General features: G+C 41.8%; 1 protein-coding gene across 2 annotated transcripts in view; it reads right to left on the bottom strand.

Annotated features, from left to right (window-relative positions):
* Positions 1–17,672, bottom strand: part of DOCK5 (dedicator of cytokinesis 5) — an 85,746-nt gene that overhangs the window by 24,119 nt on the left and 43,955 nt on the right. For both annotated transcript variants that reach the window (XR_008750046.1, XM_055820206.1), the window contains exons 22-38: positions 15,950–16,084; positions 15,128–15,239; positions 13,909–13,979; positions 12,830–12,936; positions 12,219–12,355; positions 11,399–11,494; positions 10,340–10,438; positions 7,570–7,664; positions 6,826–6,904; positions 6,192–6,292; positions 5,026–5,084; positions 4,378–4,532; positions 2,682–2,767; positions 2,009–2,165; positions 1,511–1,551; positions 1,307–1,397; positions 273–392 (exon numbers count right to left, since the gene is read on the bottom strand). Coding sequence is in view for 1 of the 2 variants with exons in the window: in XM_055820206.1 (XP_055676181.1) it covers positions 273–392; positions 1,307–1,397; positions 1,511–1,551; positions 2,009–2,165; positions 2,682–2,767; positions 4,378–4,532; positions 5,026–5,084; positions 6,192–6,292; positions 6,826–6,904; positions 7,570–7,664; positions 10,340–10,438; positions 11,399–11,494; positions 12,219–12,355; positions 12,830–12,936; positions 13,909–13,979; positions 15,128–15,239; positions 15,950–16,084 (1,741 nt within the window). In the remaining variant the exon portion in view is untranslated. The remainder of the gene's footprint in view (positions 1–272; positions 393–1,306; positions 1,398–1,510; positions 1,552–2,008; positions 2,166–2,681; positions 2,768–4,377; positions 4,533–5,025; positions 5,085–6,191; positions 6,293–6,825; positions 6,905–7,569; positions 7,665–10,339; positions 10,439–11,398; positions 11,495–12,218; positions 12,356–12,829; positions 12,937–13,908; positions 13,980–15,127; positions 15,240–15,949; positions 16,085–17,672) is intronic.

The following is a 17,672-nucleotide window of genomic DNA, read 5'->3' as shown; positions in this document are numbered from 1 at the left end:
ACCTATAGTTTCCCCCTCTACTCAGTACCTTCAACAGGCTTAATTTTTCAGATGCTCTTTGACTAACAAGGAAGCGGAAGGATTCAAATGTCACCAGGACAAACACATGCCCTGCTCATAGCATACACATCCTAGTACAAAGTCAGGCCTAAGCATCAAAGGCCTGTTACGGAGTCACATCTGCTTTTACCCTCGAAACCAACTTCAGCCAGCTACCTCCACCGAGCCAAGCACTCCTCAGTGAAGTGTACGAACGCCGCAGAGACACTCACTTTGCCCCTGTCAAAGAAGGAGATGATTTCTTGGTAGAGTTTTTCCTTGAGTTCTTGCTGCGAGTAGACGTAGTAGCTGTCCCTCTGCAGGAGGTGAGGGACGCACGGCTTCTCGGACCACTAGCGCAGAGGGGAAAAAAGGCAAAGTTGAAAGAACTGGAATATTTTAAGATGAACAAATCCTTAGAGTGGATAGATTCACCTTCTACAAGGCTGCATTCAAGACAAATCCCTCATCAATGCAAAGGGAGAGCAAGTTTTGCAGTGATACAAGCTGAGCTGGCTGACCAGTGTAAACTAGAATGTACAAACGCTGCAGCTCAGCAGCATGGTTAGAGTAACAAGTGGCCAGCAAGCAGTAACTTCTTACACCCCTTCAGCCAGCTGCTCAGAAAAACATCTGATTATACTCTCCCACTAAACACATAACCAGCCAGAAAGCTTCAGCTCCATGCAGGTTTTTTTCTACATTAGAAATTTATTTTCAAATCAGTTTAAGAATTCATCTGAACTTGTATAAATTTGTCTTAGTCATATTTAAAAATCCCTTTAAAACGCTGATACAAGTGGAATTTTATCTGCAAAACTGGTGTGGTTCTGGCTTAAGGTCTTAAGCAGAGACACTAACTGAATGTGTATGCTTTATTAATCTGTGGAAGACATGAAGAGGTTGACAAATGCAAATTAAGATAGCTTAGGCTAATGCATTTCACACTGTTCACACAGAAGTGGAAAAAACCTGTACTACAACCCTGAACATGGACATTTTCTCCCAGCTCACTATAGGACTCTGTTTCAGAGTACTAACAAATTGATGCTGATAACATTTTTGCTTTTATCTGTTTAGCTGCTGTGCAACCTGCAAAACTGTGAAGCTCCTTAATGACCACTACAACCTAGATAACGCGAAGTCACATTTGAAAAAAAAAAAAAAAAAAAAGAAAAAAAAGTGAATTGTTTATTCTGAGCTATTTACACTTCATTTAAAACCCATACCCTGACAATGGAAACTAAGATTGGCTTCAGTGTAATACCTGGAGCAGCTCTGCGTGGAGGAGGAGAGTGTATGCTGCCTCTGTGAAGTTCTCACAGTCTGTGTGCAGGTCCCGGAGTTTGTAAAGGTACCTAAATAAACAAAAAGCAACTGTTACTTGATGTGAAGGACTCCTGTACCAGTGTACAGAACACCAAGAGAAAGGCAGGCTTCTACACAGGTTTGTGGAGGGGAAACAGCCCACCTGATATAAATGTCCTCTCGTTTCTTCTCCTTATAAAAATTCTGCCAAGAATGGAAAAAAAGTAAAGCTTTCACAATGTAAGGCCCTACAGATTTGCATCATCATCTCTAGACACAAAAGTTAAGCATCATATTTAGATATCTGAAAGATCTTTGCATTCATTTTGCATATATGTGCACATATCCCTGCAACCATACCTTCAACATAAGATGGGACTACTATCACCTCTAGAAAAAGGGCAAGTCGAAGAGAGAAAGTGACTTGACCAAAGTCATATGGACTCTTTGCAGTGGAACAGGGCCCATGTTTTAAGCTCAAGTTTCTTGAACTATCAGCTAGCCATCCTTCCTGCCTGTGTTTCAGGACTTCAGATTACCATGTAGACATGGACCAGCCATATGACTCGATTAAAAAAAAATAAAAAAAAATATCCTTCCGAATTCACAAAAGCCAGGTCAGTAAAGAAGCACCCGTATCCAAATCCAGCCTTGCCCATACCAGCACGTTGACAGTGCAGCTCATGCGGTTCTCCTTGCTTTCATCATGCATGATTGTCCTGTAGTCCAGCAGGTTCTCCAGCAGGCTGCTGACCAGCAAGGCAAACACTTCTCCAGAAGTAGCCAGATACTTGTGCTTCCGGCAGTGCTCCAGGAGGCTGCAGATACACCCAGAGAGACAGAAGGGAATACTCCATTATGGCTCTGAGCAGCGGTAAGCAGAACTTCAGCATAAATTACTCAGAGAGTCAAATATATTCCTGGAACTGAGACTCTCACAGTGCAGAACTTCACACCAACACCCATGGACCCGAGACACCCAAGCCAGGCAGGTCAAAGCATGTCTTGTTGACTAAAAACCTGGGTTCTATTCTTGGTGCTCTCTACACTCTAAGCCTGAGCCTGCTGTTCCCAAGCTTTTCCACTTACAACCCCCTTGCCAGTTTGGCACCTGCCTCCAGGATTTCAACTCCAAGTTTACGGTAGTTGTGGGAGTTGCTGCTCCAGAATAAAAGCATCATTTTAAGACAATCAATCTCAGAATACCTGACTAGCATTAAGATTCCTGTCAACTGCTCTGTCTCCCTGTTCACTGGAGTAATGCATTTGGGTTTCTCTGCCTTAGAAAAATAGCCAACTGTAAAAAAGCCCCTCAAATTCTTTATAAAACTTACAGTTTTTCCAGCAAAATCTTGTACTGTTCATCCCCTCGGCCACCTTCCACTTCCTGGTCCAGCTTGGTTATCAGCTCATTTTCAAACTGCAAAGGCAAAAAAATCACAGACAGCAATTCTCAAGAGTGTGGTCTGAACATTAGTAATGCTTGTGGCTGGTGTTTCTGAACTGGCCTGCCATCAGACGCTGGTTTTACAAGCCAAGTTAGAGGACACTTTCATTGCTGGAGCAGAATAAAAAATGGTAAGGCGGCAAAATGACAAGACTGGAGCAAGGAAACACAAGCCTCATCCTACAGGCACTGGAAAGCCATGCTCTGGGGTAACTCTTCCCCTTCTCCCCCACCGAGTAACAGTTCAGTTTGGCTAGGATGGAGAAGCATTCTAGCAGCCATCTTACAGAATGTTCATTCACTCACCCTAAAGAAACAGGACTACTACCATCAGTTAAGGGCAAGTCACAACTTTGACCATCACAAACACTCGTGACCACTAATTAAAGCAACTTCTCATGATGCTAGAACCGAGTCCTGTGTGATTGTCTGTCTAGCCATGAAGATATGCCCTGTTATGTGCAAGCAGGTCAAGTACAGAGTCTCAGTTGTAAGTGTAGCTAGTATATAAATACCACTGGAATGGAAAATCCATGCCACACACATCCTGCTTCTTTCTACCAATTCCCAACCCCCCCCAGACCCTGGGGCCAACCACACCAAAGACTGATGACCCCAAGGGAAGAAAGATCCCATATACCCATTGAAGCTGGAGTCTAAGCTGGTGCAAGGATGGTGCTTAGGGAGATGCACGTCACATTTGACAACAGTCTGAAATGCCAAGGTGGCTGCCTTTTGGATGGATGGCTCCTACCCATCTCCAGGGAGAAGACTGTCTACAGCGCAACTACAGTGTCCCCTGCCTGCCAGTTGAGATGTTAATGTCCGATATCCCCAGAGGAAAGCTGGAAGAATAAGTCCTTAGAAACTGCACTGAAAACTTAACCTCATGGCAAAAGCAAAGCTCCTCTTTTTCCTTCCTTATTTTGTGGTGCTTTCTCAGTGCAATAAAAGGTAATTTCCAGAGAAATCGCCACGGGGTTGGAACGCAGCGGTCCGGGTTCTGTTCCCTGCTCTGTCCTTTATACTTGTGTAGCCTCAAGCAAATGGTGTCTCTCCTTCATATTGCTTTCCTTTCCCTAACGGTGGCATCAGTACTCACAAATGTGCTGTCAAATTTGAATTTAACGTACTGAATTTAGTCAGTATGTAAGCAACTACATAGTCTTAACACTGGACTGTCTTTACAGTAACCTACATTTACAGCCAAAGATCTGTCTTGGGGGAATTTATATGGTTGTTATAAACATAAATAGACAGTACTTTTTAGAGTACTCTCTTAGGGTCTCCAAATTGCTTCACAATTCGGATGTGGGTATTCACACAGCTGCAAATGCAGAAAGGTATGAAAACAGAGAAACTCATTAATTATCCAAGTCATGCAAACATACAGTCAGGGACAGAAATGAAGAGTCCTGACTCCTACAAAGCACTTACGAGTAACTTCCCGAAGTTTTTGGCTTGTTTTGTGCATGTTTTGGTTTTTTTGTTGTTTTGTTTTGGTTTTGTTTAAATATTTTCTTCTCCTTCTTGCCCAGTGCATTCTGTGGAACATCTGTACTGAAGATGCCAGGCTCCCTTACCATATGGAAGTTCCTGTTCCCACTGAAGTTAAACTCGCACTGCATCATATCGAAGAAGATGGGAATGGTAGCTTTCCGTAGCTCAGGCTCTGGGACCAGGGTTACCTCCAGGATTGGGCCTACCATTGCTGGAATGAATTTGATTTTGTGGGGACCTGCAAGAAAGTCAACCAGATGCACCCTAATGGCACGATTTGGATATCCAAATACTTTAGCACATTACTCATATAAAGTAAAGACCATAAAACGCAGACATTCTGCTTAGAAAGCGTATTTTATGTGGGTAATGGCTACTTAAGGTAGAATTAACATGTTAACAGCTCCAAAATTCAGGAATAGCCCAAGAAAACAATTTAACTGAATTGTATGCAATGCTGCAAATCAAAAAGGCTTTATGAAAAATTCTACACTTTTCCTTCATGTGTCAGAACATCCTTTATACGGAATCTAAGAAATTATCTCAGCAGCTGACATGAGAAAAGATCAGCTTTTGCAAGCTATTCACTGGAAAAGATTTTGCACACTGAAACAGCAGAACCTTAAGTGTATTTCCCCCACATTAAACACGAGCAGCTTTAATAAAGAAATAAAAGGTCTGAAACCCAGCTTGAGAACTTGAATATAGATAATTCCTTAGCTGGCACTCACCCAGGTTGTACCACATATCCCTTATTTTGAAGCCGATTTCCTTCCTCATGTCCCCATACCTAGGAAAAAAAAAGTATTAGAAAGAAAAAGAAAATGCTTACACATTGATATTACCTTTGCAAAGTTGCTATATAAATTTAATGGGAAACCCACAAAATCTATTACCCTCTCCTTAAAAAAACCCACCACACAAACCTGAATATGCTGGGCATTTATACCAAGGGGTCTGACAGACCACCTTCCCTAAGGTCTACCATGAAGGTCCTCAGTATTACATACCTTCTGTTAGATGTTCACCTCATCTTTCTTCTTCCTTACCCTGCCCAGCACTAACACTCAATGCACAGAGGAAGAGGATGGCCACGTGCCATTACGACAGAAGACTACAGATGCCCTAAGAGCAGAATCAAGCCGCAGCCTGTGCTGCTTCAAGAAATTCTACCCAGAATTTTGTTGCATTTGGTGTTTTTCCCTAAAGCTTTAACCGCTTATATCAAGACAATGCAAGAATATTTAATTACCAGGCTTCTTAAAGCTGTCATTACTGCAGAAAAAAAAAGATTACTTTGTGTAATGACAAACATTAACTATATATGCCCTAACAACACTCTACGTCAGGATATTTAAGCACTTGTCAAAGATACTTAGGCAGTTGATTCCAGCTAAACGCAGAAGTAAAAGCTATTCAGTGCCTTTGTGAATTTGGCCAAGTTACTAAAAATTACTACTTTTGGGTTGATGAATGCCTCTGAAGCGCTCTCACTTTCAAAACAGAAAAGGCAAAGAGAGGGGACAAAAAAGTTGCAGGGCTTTTAGGATTCTTCTTACCTACCTTACATAACAGCTGAGGAATTGTGTAAGGTCTTGCTTTGGGAACTACGGCAAGCCTTCTCTTACACAACTTACAGTTAAAACAATCTTTTGGCAAGTTGCTTAAGTTCAGCTCAGACAGCTCAGGATCTGTCTGACCAGACTTAAGACGATCCACAGGGTAAAGACCTGACATCTGTCCTAGTCACCCCTCCTCCCTGCATCATCATTCATCAACCAAGCACTTCCATGGCATGCTTCATCTCCTCCTAAGATGGTATGGGGTATGTCCGGAACAGTACAAAGAAAGCTTCTTAAAGCAAAAAGGCCTGGCAACTTTTAAAATGTAAACTCACTTCTTGATAATTTTGTTGCGTTTGGCTTGCGAGAAAGTCTCCAGCTGGAGGGATTCATGAGTGAGAAAGGCCACTGCCAAATGGAAATAGTTATTCCAGAGCTGCGGAAGAGAAACAAGTCTAAAATAGGAGAAGACAAAAGAAAAGCAACAACCAGCAGGACACCCAAATGCTGCAGTCTCCCAGGTAAGCGTTAATGAGCACACCAGGGACCTGGCAGGTGAGCCCGCGTTCTCAGCACAGCAGGCAAGCCAGAAGCATACAGCAGCTTCAAACTTCTCACCCTTTTTCGCTTGTACTTTCCAAGTAAAGGAAGCGACAGCGGGTACACCCACCCATACAGTGTTTTGTTCCTAACTAGTCAAGCACAACTCGGCTATAGGCAGCGTGCGGCTCGACGTGACCTTGTAAAGCCTGCAGCAGCTGTATTTGCTTGCAACTTCTTGCTGCACTAACCACGGTTCTGTAATTCAGAACTGCTTTGCATTCTGCTGCTTTTTTCTAGAAAAGATGATGGGCATTTTCCGCAGGCATGCACCCTATCAAAAAAATCTGTTAACAGTGGGATTTTTTTGTTCTTCTTGCCTTTCAGGCCTGGGGTCCACAAGAAAAAAAAAAAAAAAGTAACTATTACCTGGAGTTCAAAATTTGCTTGGTCCAGAAAGAAACGGTTAAGTACAGAGGTAAATTGGTTCACTGCCCGGAGGAAAACCCTGAAAGAGATTAAAAGCATCAAATAAAAGGTAGCTCTTGAAAAAATAACATTGCAGATCTGGGTTTACTACTACACATAAGCCCAGTGGACAAAAATAGATGCTCCCAAACAAGACAGGTACTCCTCTGGAATGCTATTTCACCTCTTTCCCAGTAAAGGGACATTCAGGCGAAGTTACTGCTCTGTTTCTGAACAAAAGAAACCTTGACTGGAGATTTAGCAAGTATAGTGACTCGCACGAGGCCACATGAAGTCCACGGCAGAGGACAGAAGTGAACCCGGGTAGTTCTAGTTTACAGGCCAGCGCACCAAACCCTTGACCGCGCTTAGGTCCAAAATGTTTGCCATTTGATTCCCCTAGAAGTGAAATTAAAAAGGCTTCTCTGATTCATGTTGTACCCTCCAGCAGGTAAGCAACTGGATGAAAGACTGCACGGTTTTGACTGTGTGCCTTTAGGCAGAGGAAGAAAGATTTCCAGTTCCCTCAACAGCGCAGGCACTACAATTTACTGAAATCTAATTTACATCACCCTGAAACTGTAAAAGAAAATAAGCCTATGTAACTCCAGTGATTTGCAAGCCTGCTTGTGTGAGTCACCTTCCTTTCAGGACCAGAAAGGCTCTGAAGCAGCAGCAAGACTTAAAATAGCAGCAACCATCTACCTGCTCTGCATCATATTCATGACCATCCAGTCGGCGGCATAGACATTTTTTCCAATCAGATCCTTAAACATAATGAATGTTTCCATCAAGAAGTCCTGTTGGAAAAATAAAAAACAGAGCCCATCAAGTTGAATATGGTACTCTTATCTGCATAAAAATATAGCGAAATCCAAATGTTTGCAATTGTATTGATCAATGACTGCATTAATTAGCAATCAATACACTTTAACTCCTAAGAAGGTTCTCTTATTGTGTGGGCATACTCCAGTAACTAAATTATTTCTGACATCTCATCCATTCAATTACAGAAGAAGAAATAACTCCACAGAACATGTTGATGTCTTTAATTAAATCTGTCTTTACTGTTTTGAATTAAGCTGTGTTGTAGGGAGTTCTGGTACACAAGCTGGATTAAAAAGCAAAACCAATATTCAAGGATTTGTTTCCAAATGTCTTCATGATGACAGTGTGACAGCCTCATGCAGTATCTTCTATTAAGATGGAACAATAATGTATTTTCACTTCCCCAGTTAGTTAGGTCTTTTCTGGTCCAGTTTAAGAAGTACAGTTAAACAGAGGTAGTGGATGTGCAGTCAGACACAGGGTTTAGAACATTAGTTGTGCAAAAAGTAAACTGCTCCAAACAAAGCTGTACCACACCTTTAGACCTGGGCAAGGCAAGGCTGAATTGTAGAGTAAGAAGAAAGAAAAAGGAAAAAGAAGAGACATCATGAGCAAAAGACGATAATACCAAGACTACTGATCTCTACATTGTGGTCTCTACAGATACAAACGCGACCTATGAGCATTTAAATGGATCCTATTCTCTAAAAAGACAGCACATCAGCATTCACAAATGAGACACACAAAGAAGGTCACATGAGAAATAACCACCTTGCAAAGATCACCAGCCAAAAAAAAAAATAAATTCTGTTGAGCTGAACAGCTTGCTCTAAAGAATTGGCAAGCGACATCGATGTAGAGAGAAAAATGGGCATTTGGTGCTGCCTCAGTAAAAATCCTTTAGGCATTATTAAATCAGAGCTTGATGGAAAGGCCTGGACTTGACATGGGGCACCTTGAAGATATGAATTAACTTAGAACAGTGTTAAACCAACCACGTAACAATGCAATGCCAGGGCTGAAAATACCACGGCAAATAAAACCCAACAATAAACAACAAAAATAAAAACTGTTATGGCAGTAAAACAAAATGTAATGTTCCATTGTTATTAACAACTACTACACCACCCCAAACATGGGCTTACTTCTGTAGGTCTAAGGATCTATAAAAACTGGATTCAAAATTGTTATTTTCTATCAGTTTCTGTTTAAATGCTATGCAGGTAGTTTAATTTGTACATAATTCACCCTCTTGATGTGTCTTTATATAGAAATGTTCTCCTACTTGAGTGAAAAGATGCAGCACTATATGGTAAAACAAGACATCTTCAACTTGCAAGCTAAGCTTCAATGTGAAATTTACATTTCAGGGAATCTTTTACACACCTGTTTAACCTTACCTTGAAGTTAAGTTACACTGGTCTCCTACTAGCTCAACTGCTCTTCAGGAAAAGGAAAAAATTCTGAATTGAGGCCCGCTTGACATAAAATACATTTCAATTCTGCCTTGAATCCACCTTTTTCCAGAATCCATCAGCTTTGTCTTTCTAGCGCCCTTCGTCCTCAGGCACAGCATTGCTACATAACCCTGCCGAAAACCTCTGCGTTCATTTACTTAATGAGCACCGGCAGAATTCCTGAATCTACCTCATTTTGGTTTTTCCTTCCGTCACAAAAAGTTGGGTAATCTAAAATCTAAAACTAGATGATGAGTGCTCTCTACAGACAGTGCAGCCAAGTGGCATTTCAGATGGAGAAGGGACAGAAATGTGTGTGTCCTGTAGGTGGCTATGTTGCTCAACAGATTGCAAGCAATTCCAACTGCAGGGGGGGAAGAAAAAAAAAAAAAAAGAGATCACCTTGCCATCCAAAATGAATTACAAACACTGTCTTGTGGGTTTTGATCTAGCTTTTACAGGAAGAACAGAACCCCAGGCTCTTCCCCAGCCCCTATTTAAACAAGCAAGCATTTCTAAATTGCAAAATGAGGAGTACGGGGACAAAAAAATAAAGCCAGAACAGTTGCTGCGTCGTGCTTCAGAAACACGCATAAATACTGGTTATGGTTCTGACTTGTTCTGGGCAGTTTGAAGAAAAACCTGGGCACAACTGTTAATTTGAAGCATCTCAAAAAAAAGCCACCTAATGTTTCACCTGGTTTCATATTGAAAGTCTCGGGGAGACTCAAACAGAAGAGTTTTTAACACGGAGGGACTATTTTGCACTGCTGCCTACTAAAGCGTTTAATTAATCTCTAGAGGGGCAAGATAAGAGGGAGAGAACAGGATCACAAAAAGATACAGCGAGAGCAAGAGAGGGGAAAATGCTTTTCCTTTTATCTTCATTCATTCTTCTGGTTCCTGACTTTTTATTTGCACAGACTTAAAATAGCCATTAAAGGTGTTTTCAGTCAATGCTACAAATGCTATTCTCAGGCTCTACACTGAGTCAGCAACATCCACAGCGTATACCCAGCAGGGGTGATGTGAATATATCCCCAGTGGCTGTGGCATTAGGTGCCCATAACTCATTGCTGATGAGCACAGTATAAGCACTCCAAACTGAACACAGCAACTTGAAATGACCTTTTAGAAGCAGAGTGTAATTCTTTATGGACTGAGCTAATGCCTCAGCCAGGCTGACTTACAATAATGTCCTGCCTGGTTTTGAAAGTATTGATGTAATGGTTGTAATGGAAATCATCCATCTGCCTCAGGATGGCTGTCATGCAGGCCACAAAAATACCCTAGAATAGGAAAGAAACAAAATATTTGATTATTTTCCTGTATTAAGCACTGTAAGTTCAAAGTGTGGCATATGCTTTCAGAGCTCTGCCTAATCAAATATCACTGATCACAATCCTGCTCCTCCGTGTCCTGGCACTGGTCTGTGTGACTGTTTATCCCTCTGCCCCAAACCAGTCAGGACTTTCTAAATTTCAAATACAGAATCTAGGTATAACTTTCTTTCTCCCCAGGGATCACAGTTTGCAAGACAAATGCATCCTCCAAACAGTGTAATATGTATATATATATATATATACACACACACACATATATATACACATACATATACAAACCACTTCATCATATCTTAAGGGTCTTTTCCAACCTAGATGGTTCTACGACTTTCAGATTTACTACAGCCAACTGTAATTCTCACAGCTGACATATTGGTAGCATTAACTCGAGCTTAGAGTTAGCAAAAATATGGTATTGCTATATATGCCTAGCTCTTGATTCTTCAGGCTTGCTGCACATGAAGTACAGGGCAGATTTAAACATACCAGCTTGCTTACACCTCCTAAGATGCCACACAATAGTCCGAAACGCCCCTTAGAGATGCCTCATCCTTCAGCATTTAATCCTATTCAGCCAAGGTGACAAAAAGAGCTTTTTTCAAGCAAAGACTCCTTGTGTATCAGAAACTGCACTGAAACCACATTCTTTGTGCACAAGGGCCCAAAGGAACTTGAAATCACAGCCAACCGTGACTCAGTTCAAACTGCTGCTGGAGTAGGACGATTTGTACCCTAATACCTGGTCTCAGAAAACCACCAAAAGCCACGTTTTAGTGGCACAGAAGCCCGGCAGGAAACGGAAAGATGATTTCATAAACCACTGCTACACACTGAAATCTCCCAGGAGAATCCATTCCACGATAACAAATGGTAAAGTAATAACTGAAGCAAGTAAAAGGCTCTCACAATGTGTGGAGACTGTCTGCTCATTCCAATCACTGTGCGGTTTATTCTCCGTAGCAGGCGTTCCATGATCAGCTGGATGTGGACAGCAGTGGGCCCCTGGGGATGTTCAATCAGGAAAATTTGAGTTCTTAATGTATGCTGCTCTACAGAGTGCTGCCTGTGTGGGAGGACTGCCCTGACAGTGCTTACTTGTTATTAGAGGATGCAAAAAAAGGAGATTTAAAACAGATGGGCATTTGATTCAAATACTGCAGGTATACACTTGGTGGAGAGCTAGCGTAATTATCTACACCAGCTTCATTAGCTCGTCCTGGCACAGCTAAACCAAAGCTGATGCCTTGATTTGGCTTTGTTCTCCCAGAACAGCTTTTCAGCTCAAACTTTTCTTTTCACAGCAACTAAGAATCTATTTCCATAACTAACATGGCGAGTAACTGTGTTCTCCTGACTGAATAATGATCGTTGTCCCTGTTTCATAGCAGAAAAAATGAGAAACCAAATACTTTCATGACTTTATCCAAGTAATTCAACAAGCCACCAAAGTAGCTGGGAATAACATTTTGCTCCCTAGAAAGGAAAGTAGCAGCTTTTTGTACTGTAGTGATAAACCACCAGTTCAGCCCTTCATGGCTCCTTTATAGACACAGCTACTTTATGTGCAAAGAGATTCAAAGAACTATACAGCAACACAACAAGATTTCTGTGAACATCAGAACTTCTTAATTCTTTAAAGCGTTAGTTGAGAACATCTTTTTATTGGGCCGTAACTTCTCAAAAGAAGAATTAACCTTAATTTGCACCCGTGACAGTTCATGCTCACCACATCTTTCCGATCCAGGACTTCAAGAACATTGCTAAGTAGCTGGGAGCAGGCCTCATGGTCAGGCTTGTTAGAATTGTCATCCAACTGGCCACTTAGCTGATCTATTAGTAGTGGCAGAAGAGCATCTCTGCATTCTAAAAAAAGAAACAGAGCACCACATCTTGTTGGTCTCAGGAAGTTCTTCAGCATTCAGTATACATGAGTACCACAGAGTAGCCTTCTGCTTATAGCTTTATCTTGGACACCAAACTATGCTTAAATCCACTCGAGCTACCGCTAACAGACTGAACAGAGTCATAAATAAACTGTAATTATACATATTGCATCAAATAGCGCGCTCACGCCTTCTGCTTCTGTCTAAATCATCACACGGGGTTGGGATCCTACAGCATTAGGCATTGTATAAAGACTGAGCAGCAAAAAAAAAGCTTCAGCTGTTCCATGGCAAGGACTATTTCTGAAGATGGATTTAATGCTAGACTACCACACTAGGCTACCACTGATGAGTGACGTAAAGGCGTTAAGGGACACGGGAACCTGAAAGACATTTTTGTTTTTAAGGGTGTGTGGTCCCATGCAGAACCCAGAGACTTCAACGCGCTACTTACCTGCCTGTTTGAACAGATCGCTCTCGACTATCTTGGTCATGCAGTTCAGCTTCTGTCGAACTAACTGGTTGTCGGGAATACTTTGGATAAACTTGCTGAAGAGGACACTAGCGTGCAAACCACAAAGTAAACAGATGGTCAGCACTTTCACTCAATGCTCTTCCATCCTACACTTAGGCTGCCCTGCACCAGGGCAAGTTTTGTCACTGTGTGGGCATGTTCCCTGCAAGTGGTCTCCAGGTAAATCACTATGGAGCTCTAACTTGTTTTCAAGGAACTGTGCACAGGACTTTTATAAAACCGAACAGTATTCAGAAATTGCAGGCTTAGAGCTCTTAAAATGAAGCTTGCAGCCCAAGATGCACTAGACACATCACAAAAGCTAACAAATAGGCAGCACTATCTGCTCTCCGCTGCCAGTGTAGATAATCGTACTTACTTTCATATGGAATGAGAGCAGAGGTTTGCAAACTTCAGCAGACGGCTGCTGAAACTTGAAAACACTGCTACATACAACAGCAAAAGCATATCCTTCCAGATGCCCCTTTCATCAAGAGTGATGACTCATTACAATCTGAGATTTCATTAAATTAAATTCCATGTACATTTGCTATCTGTCTACTGTTTACAAGCAAATTATTTGTGTCAGAACAAGGAGGCACGGTTGGGAGATTCTGGGCAAAGCTATGAACACCAAAGAACAGAAATCCATACAGTGAAGTTCCTGAATAAATACAACTTTTCTTCTCCTGACCAAAGCCTCTGCCACACTTTTTGGTTTAGGTCAGAAGCAATCATGAAGAATTGGTGGAAACTCGCCCATTCTCAACATATCACTCTCCAGTTGTCAAATTTTGGTATTCAGTAAAATCTTGAAGAGTCTAAGAGCGAGCAGCTGAGATGCACAGATTCCTTTGAACTAAACTGACTTCCTTTGAAGCACAATATGTGCATCATCATGGCACAATCGGAGTGGTGCTTTTTTTTTTCCCTTTTTTTTTTTTTTTTTTTTCCAGTTTTTAAAATTCTTCCCCACAGATGAGCTGGGTTTAGAAGACAAACAAATTTAATATGGTTACCTGAGCTCAACAGGGTCAAATACTAGTTTGACATCATTTATGATGCTTGGCAAATACTTTAAAGCTGCACCCTGCAAGCAAAAAAACACAAGGACATGAAACACACATGGAACCTAATTTAGACTAGGTAGCTCCTTCTAAAAGGGTGTCAAGTCTCAGGAACAATGCCCATAGATCACATGGCAAATCCAGTTTTCATCAAGAGCAAATATGCGGACACCTGTAGAGAACTGGCTTTAGATCAAATTTACACATCCAAAGAGCCTCCAGCAAGCACACATCTGCAGCGCAGAGCAGAAGAGGTGAAGGAGGAAGGATTCGTAGCCAAGTTCTTCAGTTTTCAGAAACATCCTGCAGTTCCAGGGATTAAATTCCTTAGAGTCTGACATGAAAAGCACTCGTCGGCTAAATTGACTCAGTGCTCTGCATGTGCACATAAGCAGTAACAAGTTATCTAGGTAGCAGCATGGCTTTCATGAATGCAGCATCCAGATGAGGTGCAAGAGCAACTAAAGGTCTGTCTGTGATGTGCTATGGCTGCAGCCAGCAGGTACTCTGACTGCGTGAGAATCAAAGTTGGGCCTTACATCACCCAGGTGCTCATTAGAAGTTTAGAATCAGTCTTTGCTTCAGAGAAAGGAAACAAGTTAGCTAGAAAAACTGAAATAAAGAAAGCAATCTAAAGGCCTCATTGCCTTCAGGAATTTAGCAGTCTCATTGCATGGCTGTTCTGCTCCTCTTCAGAGCACAGACAGAAGGTTCATAATCCAGTTGACACCAGAAAAACAAGCATGTATAAAATTAAAGATACATTTAGAAACCATTTGGTTTTTCATGACTTTCATTCCCAGCATTACACCGATTTTTGCAGTAGTTTAGTATTTCTATCTCCATCACCCTCAAGCTTCGTGTTACTGGCTAAAGTGCCTTCCACCCTGCAGCAGGCTGCATCTTCACTGGTTGTCAGCTTTCAACCCAGCAGGTGCTGAAGGGTTTTCAGCAAAGCCACAGTTCTCATCTTGATGTGATAAACTTTGGAGTTTAAATATTCCTTTCCTGCCACACACAGGTCATTAAAACAGACAATCAGAGGTGGTGTGACTCATCTGAATGGGTTTTATGTGCCTCAAAGCTCATCCCTTTCCTCTGGTCCCACCCTCCCCAACTGTATAATTTGATCTAATAAAAGGTATTATCTCTCCCTGCAAATTATGCATACCTTAATCTTGACAGCCTCCTCTAAAGGCCGGTCCATGAGGACATTGAAGGAGAGGAACAGCTTGCGTATTGCATCATTAAATTCATCCCCATCTTCACTTTTCCCATAAAACCTACAAAGAACAGAAAGGGCTAGTTATACCCATAAATCTAGGCTAACAGTGTCACAGTAGCTGAAATACTATTTTATCCTGTGGAACAACATCTTAATGCAATCTCCTTCTACAAAGACATGAGTGTAAAAACGGCATCAGGGACTCCGCAGTAATTTCCTGCTGTTACAAGGAAAAAGCTGTGCTTTTGAAACTGCCACTGCACAAAATTCTGCTTGGGTTCCAAGCTCATTCTGTGTTAAACAAAAACGCCTGAATGAACATGAGCAAAGGATGCCAAACATTCACTGCAAATCTCTGAGAATGTGTTTTGAGGCTACGGTAAAACCACTGTCACTGTCCATATCCTAACTGGACAACATGTCATCCTCACCTAACAAGTAAATGTGTGTGCATTTGTTTCTTGAAGTTTCTTAAAACGAGGAAGTCATTCCCTATTCTAAAAGAAACAATGGATTCCTTTCCAGCACTAGAATATGCTGCTTATAGCATGCTTGGGGCAAATAACGATTCTCCTCTTCAAATGACATTATTTCAATTTTCACTCAATTTATTTGCTCCAGCTGCAGGCAAAGGGCAGAGGGGTACTCCTCCTAATAGTTCCAGAATAGAGGATATGCTGAAGAATCCCCCCTCCAGCAGTGCTGACTGGAAGTAACTCCACTGACTTCCAAAAAGAGACAAAAGGATGGCAGCGACCTTGGTCTCACCTCAGGTACAATATTCGTGACTGAACAATGAATCGGAATAGGTACTTCAAGGCTTTCAGAGCGGCAAACAGCAATTCGGTCTTGCTGGAGTCGTCAGCATTTCCCACGTAACAGTTTAGTACTTTGGTGAGTTTCCTTTGGAAATAAAACAAAAAAGAAAACTATTACAGAAACAGTTAAGTCCAGCTTGTTCCAGAGAGGAACTACAGTCTAATAAAACAGATACCACACAGGGGCTCCTCTTCACAGCCTATTTCCTTCTGAAATCCGGAATGCCAGATTTTCTGAGAATTGACAAAGTGGTTATGAAAAGTCTACAAATTTGTCTACTGATTCCAGCTTCTTGATCTGCTTTGCTTTTTCCCTAAAATGAACTGCTCAGGAAGCTGGAAAACCTATCACTACTGAAATGGCACTGACACCTTCTGCACGCGTTAGCATTCTCATGCGCGGAGCACAAAGTTCTTCTGAAGCAATACATACCGTGTGCTCTGAGAACTGTGGACAGAAGTTGCATAAACTCATTACCAGTATTTGCTAGCTAGTTTGTGCTGAATTAGAAGATCGGGATCTCCTGTGAGTGCTATGGCAGCTAATATTCAGGCAAAATCCTCTTCATTTAGCAACTCACAGCACCCACAGCGGTGTGTAAGCGATAGCCAAGCATACAACAGCTTTTGCACTTGCTTGCTCTATTTGCCATGCTGCCGGCATCCAGTTCCCTGCTTTGTCAAATGCTGGCATGTGGAGCACACGAAGGACGCTAGGTAATATTACAGTCCACGCAGCATTATGCAGGTATCACATTGTCCAGCTAAACTGGAAAGAAAGGCAAGGAAACAAGCTAAAATACAACGCGCTCATTAACCGAAAAAATCTATTTACAGTGAAGAAGTAAGAATGATCATTCTTCCATCGGTTACAGGGAAGAAGGAATGGAAACCTTATACAAGCAGTGACTGTGTGGCCAGGACAGGGAAGAAGAAAGCAATCCAGGAGATGGGGACTACAGACCTCTGTGGGATTGCGTTTCCTCACAGAACTATCTTTAGGCTGACAGCCATCAAAAGAGGCTGAATACTCAGGACTAGGAATCCAGCATATCAGTAAAGATGAATTTTTAGAGGGGAAAAAGACTTGGGATTCTGGTTTTGCCCTCCCTATTGGCCTCAGTTTTAATTTTTTAGTTGCCTGTTACCATAAGGGTAATGACCTTTGAGTTGAGGGGTGATAGAACCACCAGCTGGAAAGTCAGGAGATCCAGGCGTTATTCCTGCCTCCTCCACCTTCTCGGGTATCCTTGGGCACGTAAGCCATGACTAGCTACAGCACTCAAACAGATGCCTCACTTTAAGCACATGAAGTCAACAGGTTGACCGAAAGGACTAAATTTTCACATGTACCTAAATAAATTATGTGCATCAGCTTTTCCTTCCCCGATATAATAGGATTAATGACTGTCAGCTGAATTTTTTTAACTGCTCTGAGTTCATAAAAACGCTAGAGGGAAACAGAACTACTCCCACTGTCCATACCCACACTTCCCAATGTGGAGAAATGCAAATTTCTTCTAAACAAATGACAGTCTATGTGAGACAGTTTCAATACCTAAGTGTAACCATGTAATCTGCATGTTTAAACCCTACCGTGACATTTAGCCCTTTTCTGAAGTCTGTGGCCTCCTCAACCTGCCTGGCTGTAAGCAGACAGTGGAGGTAAACAC

This window comes from Falco peregrinus, chromosome 17, assembly GCF_023634155.1.
Source record: "Falco peregrinus isolate bFalPer1 chromosome 17, bFalPer1.pri, whole genome shotgun sequence".
NCBI classification, from domain to species: domain Eukaryota; kingdom Metazoa; phylum Chordata; class Aves; order Falconiformes; family Falconidae; genus Falco; species Falco peregrinus.
Note: the sequence above shows the minus strand (reverse complement) of the source record. Positions and strands in the feature narration are given on the sequence as shown.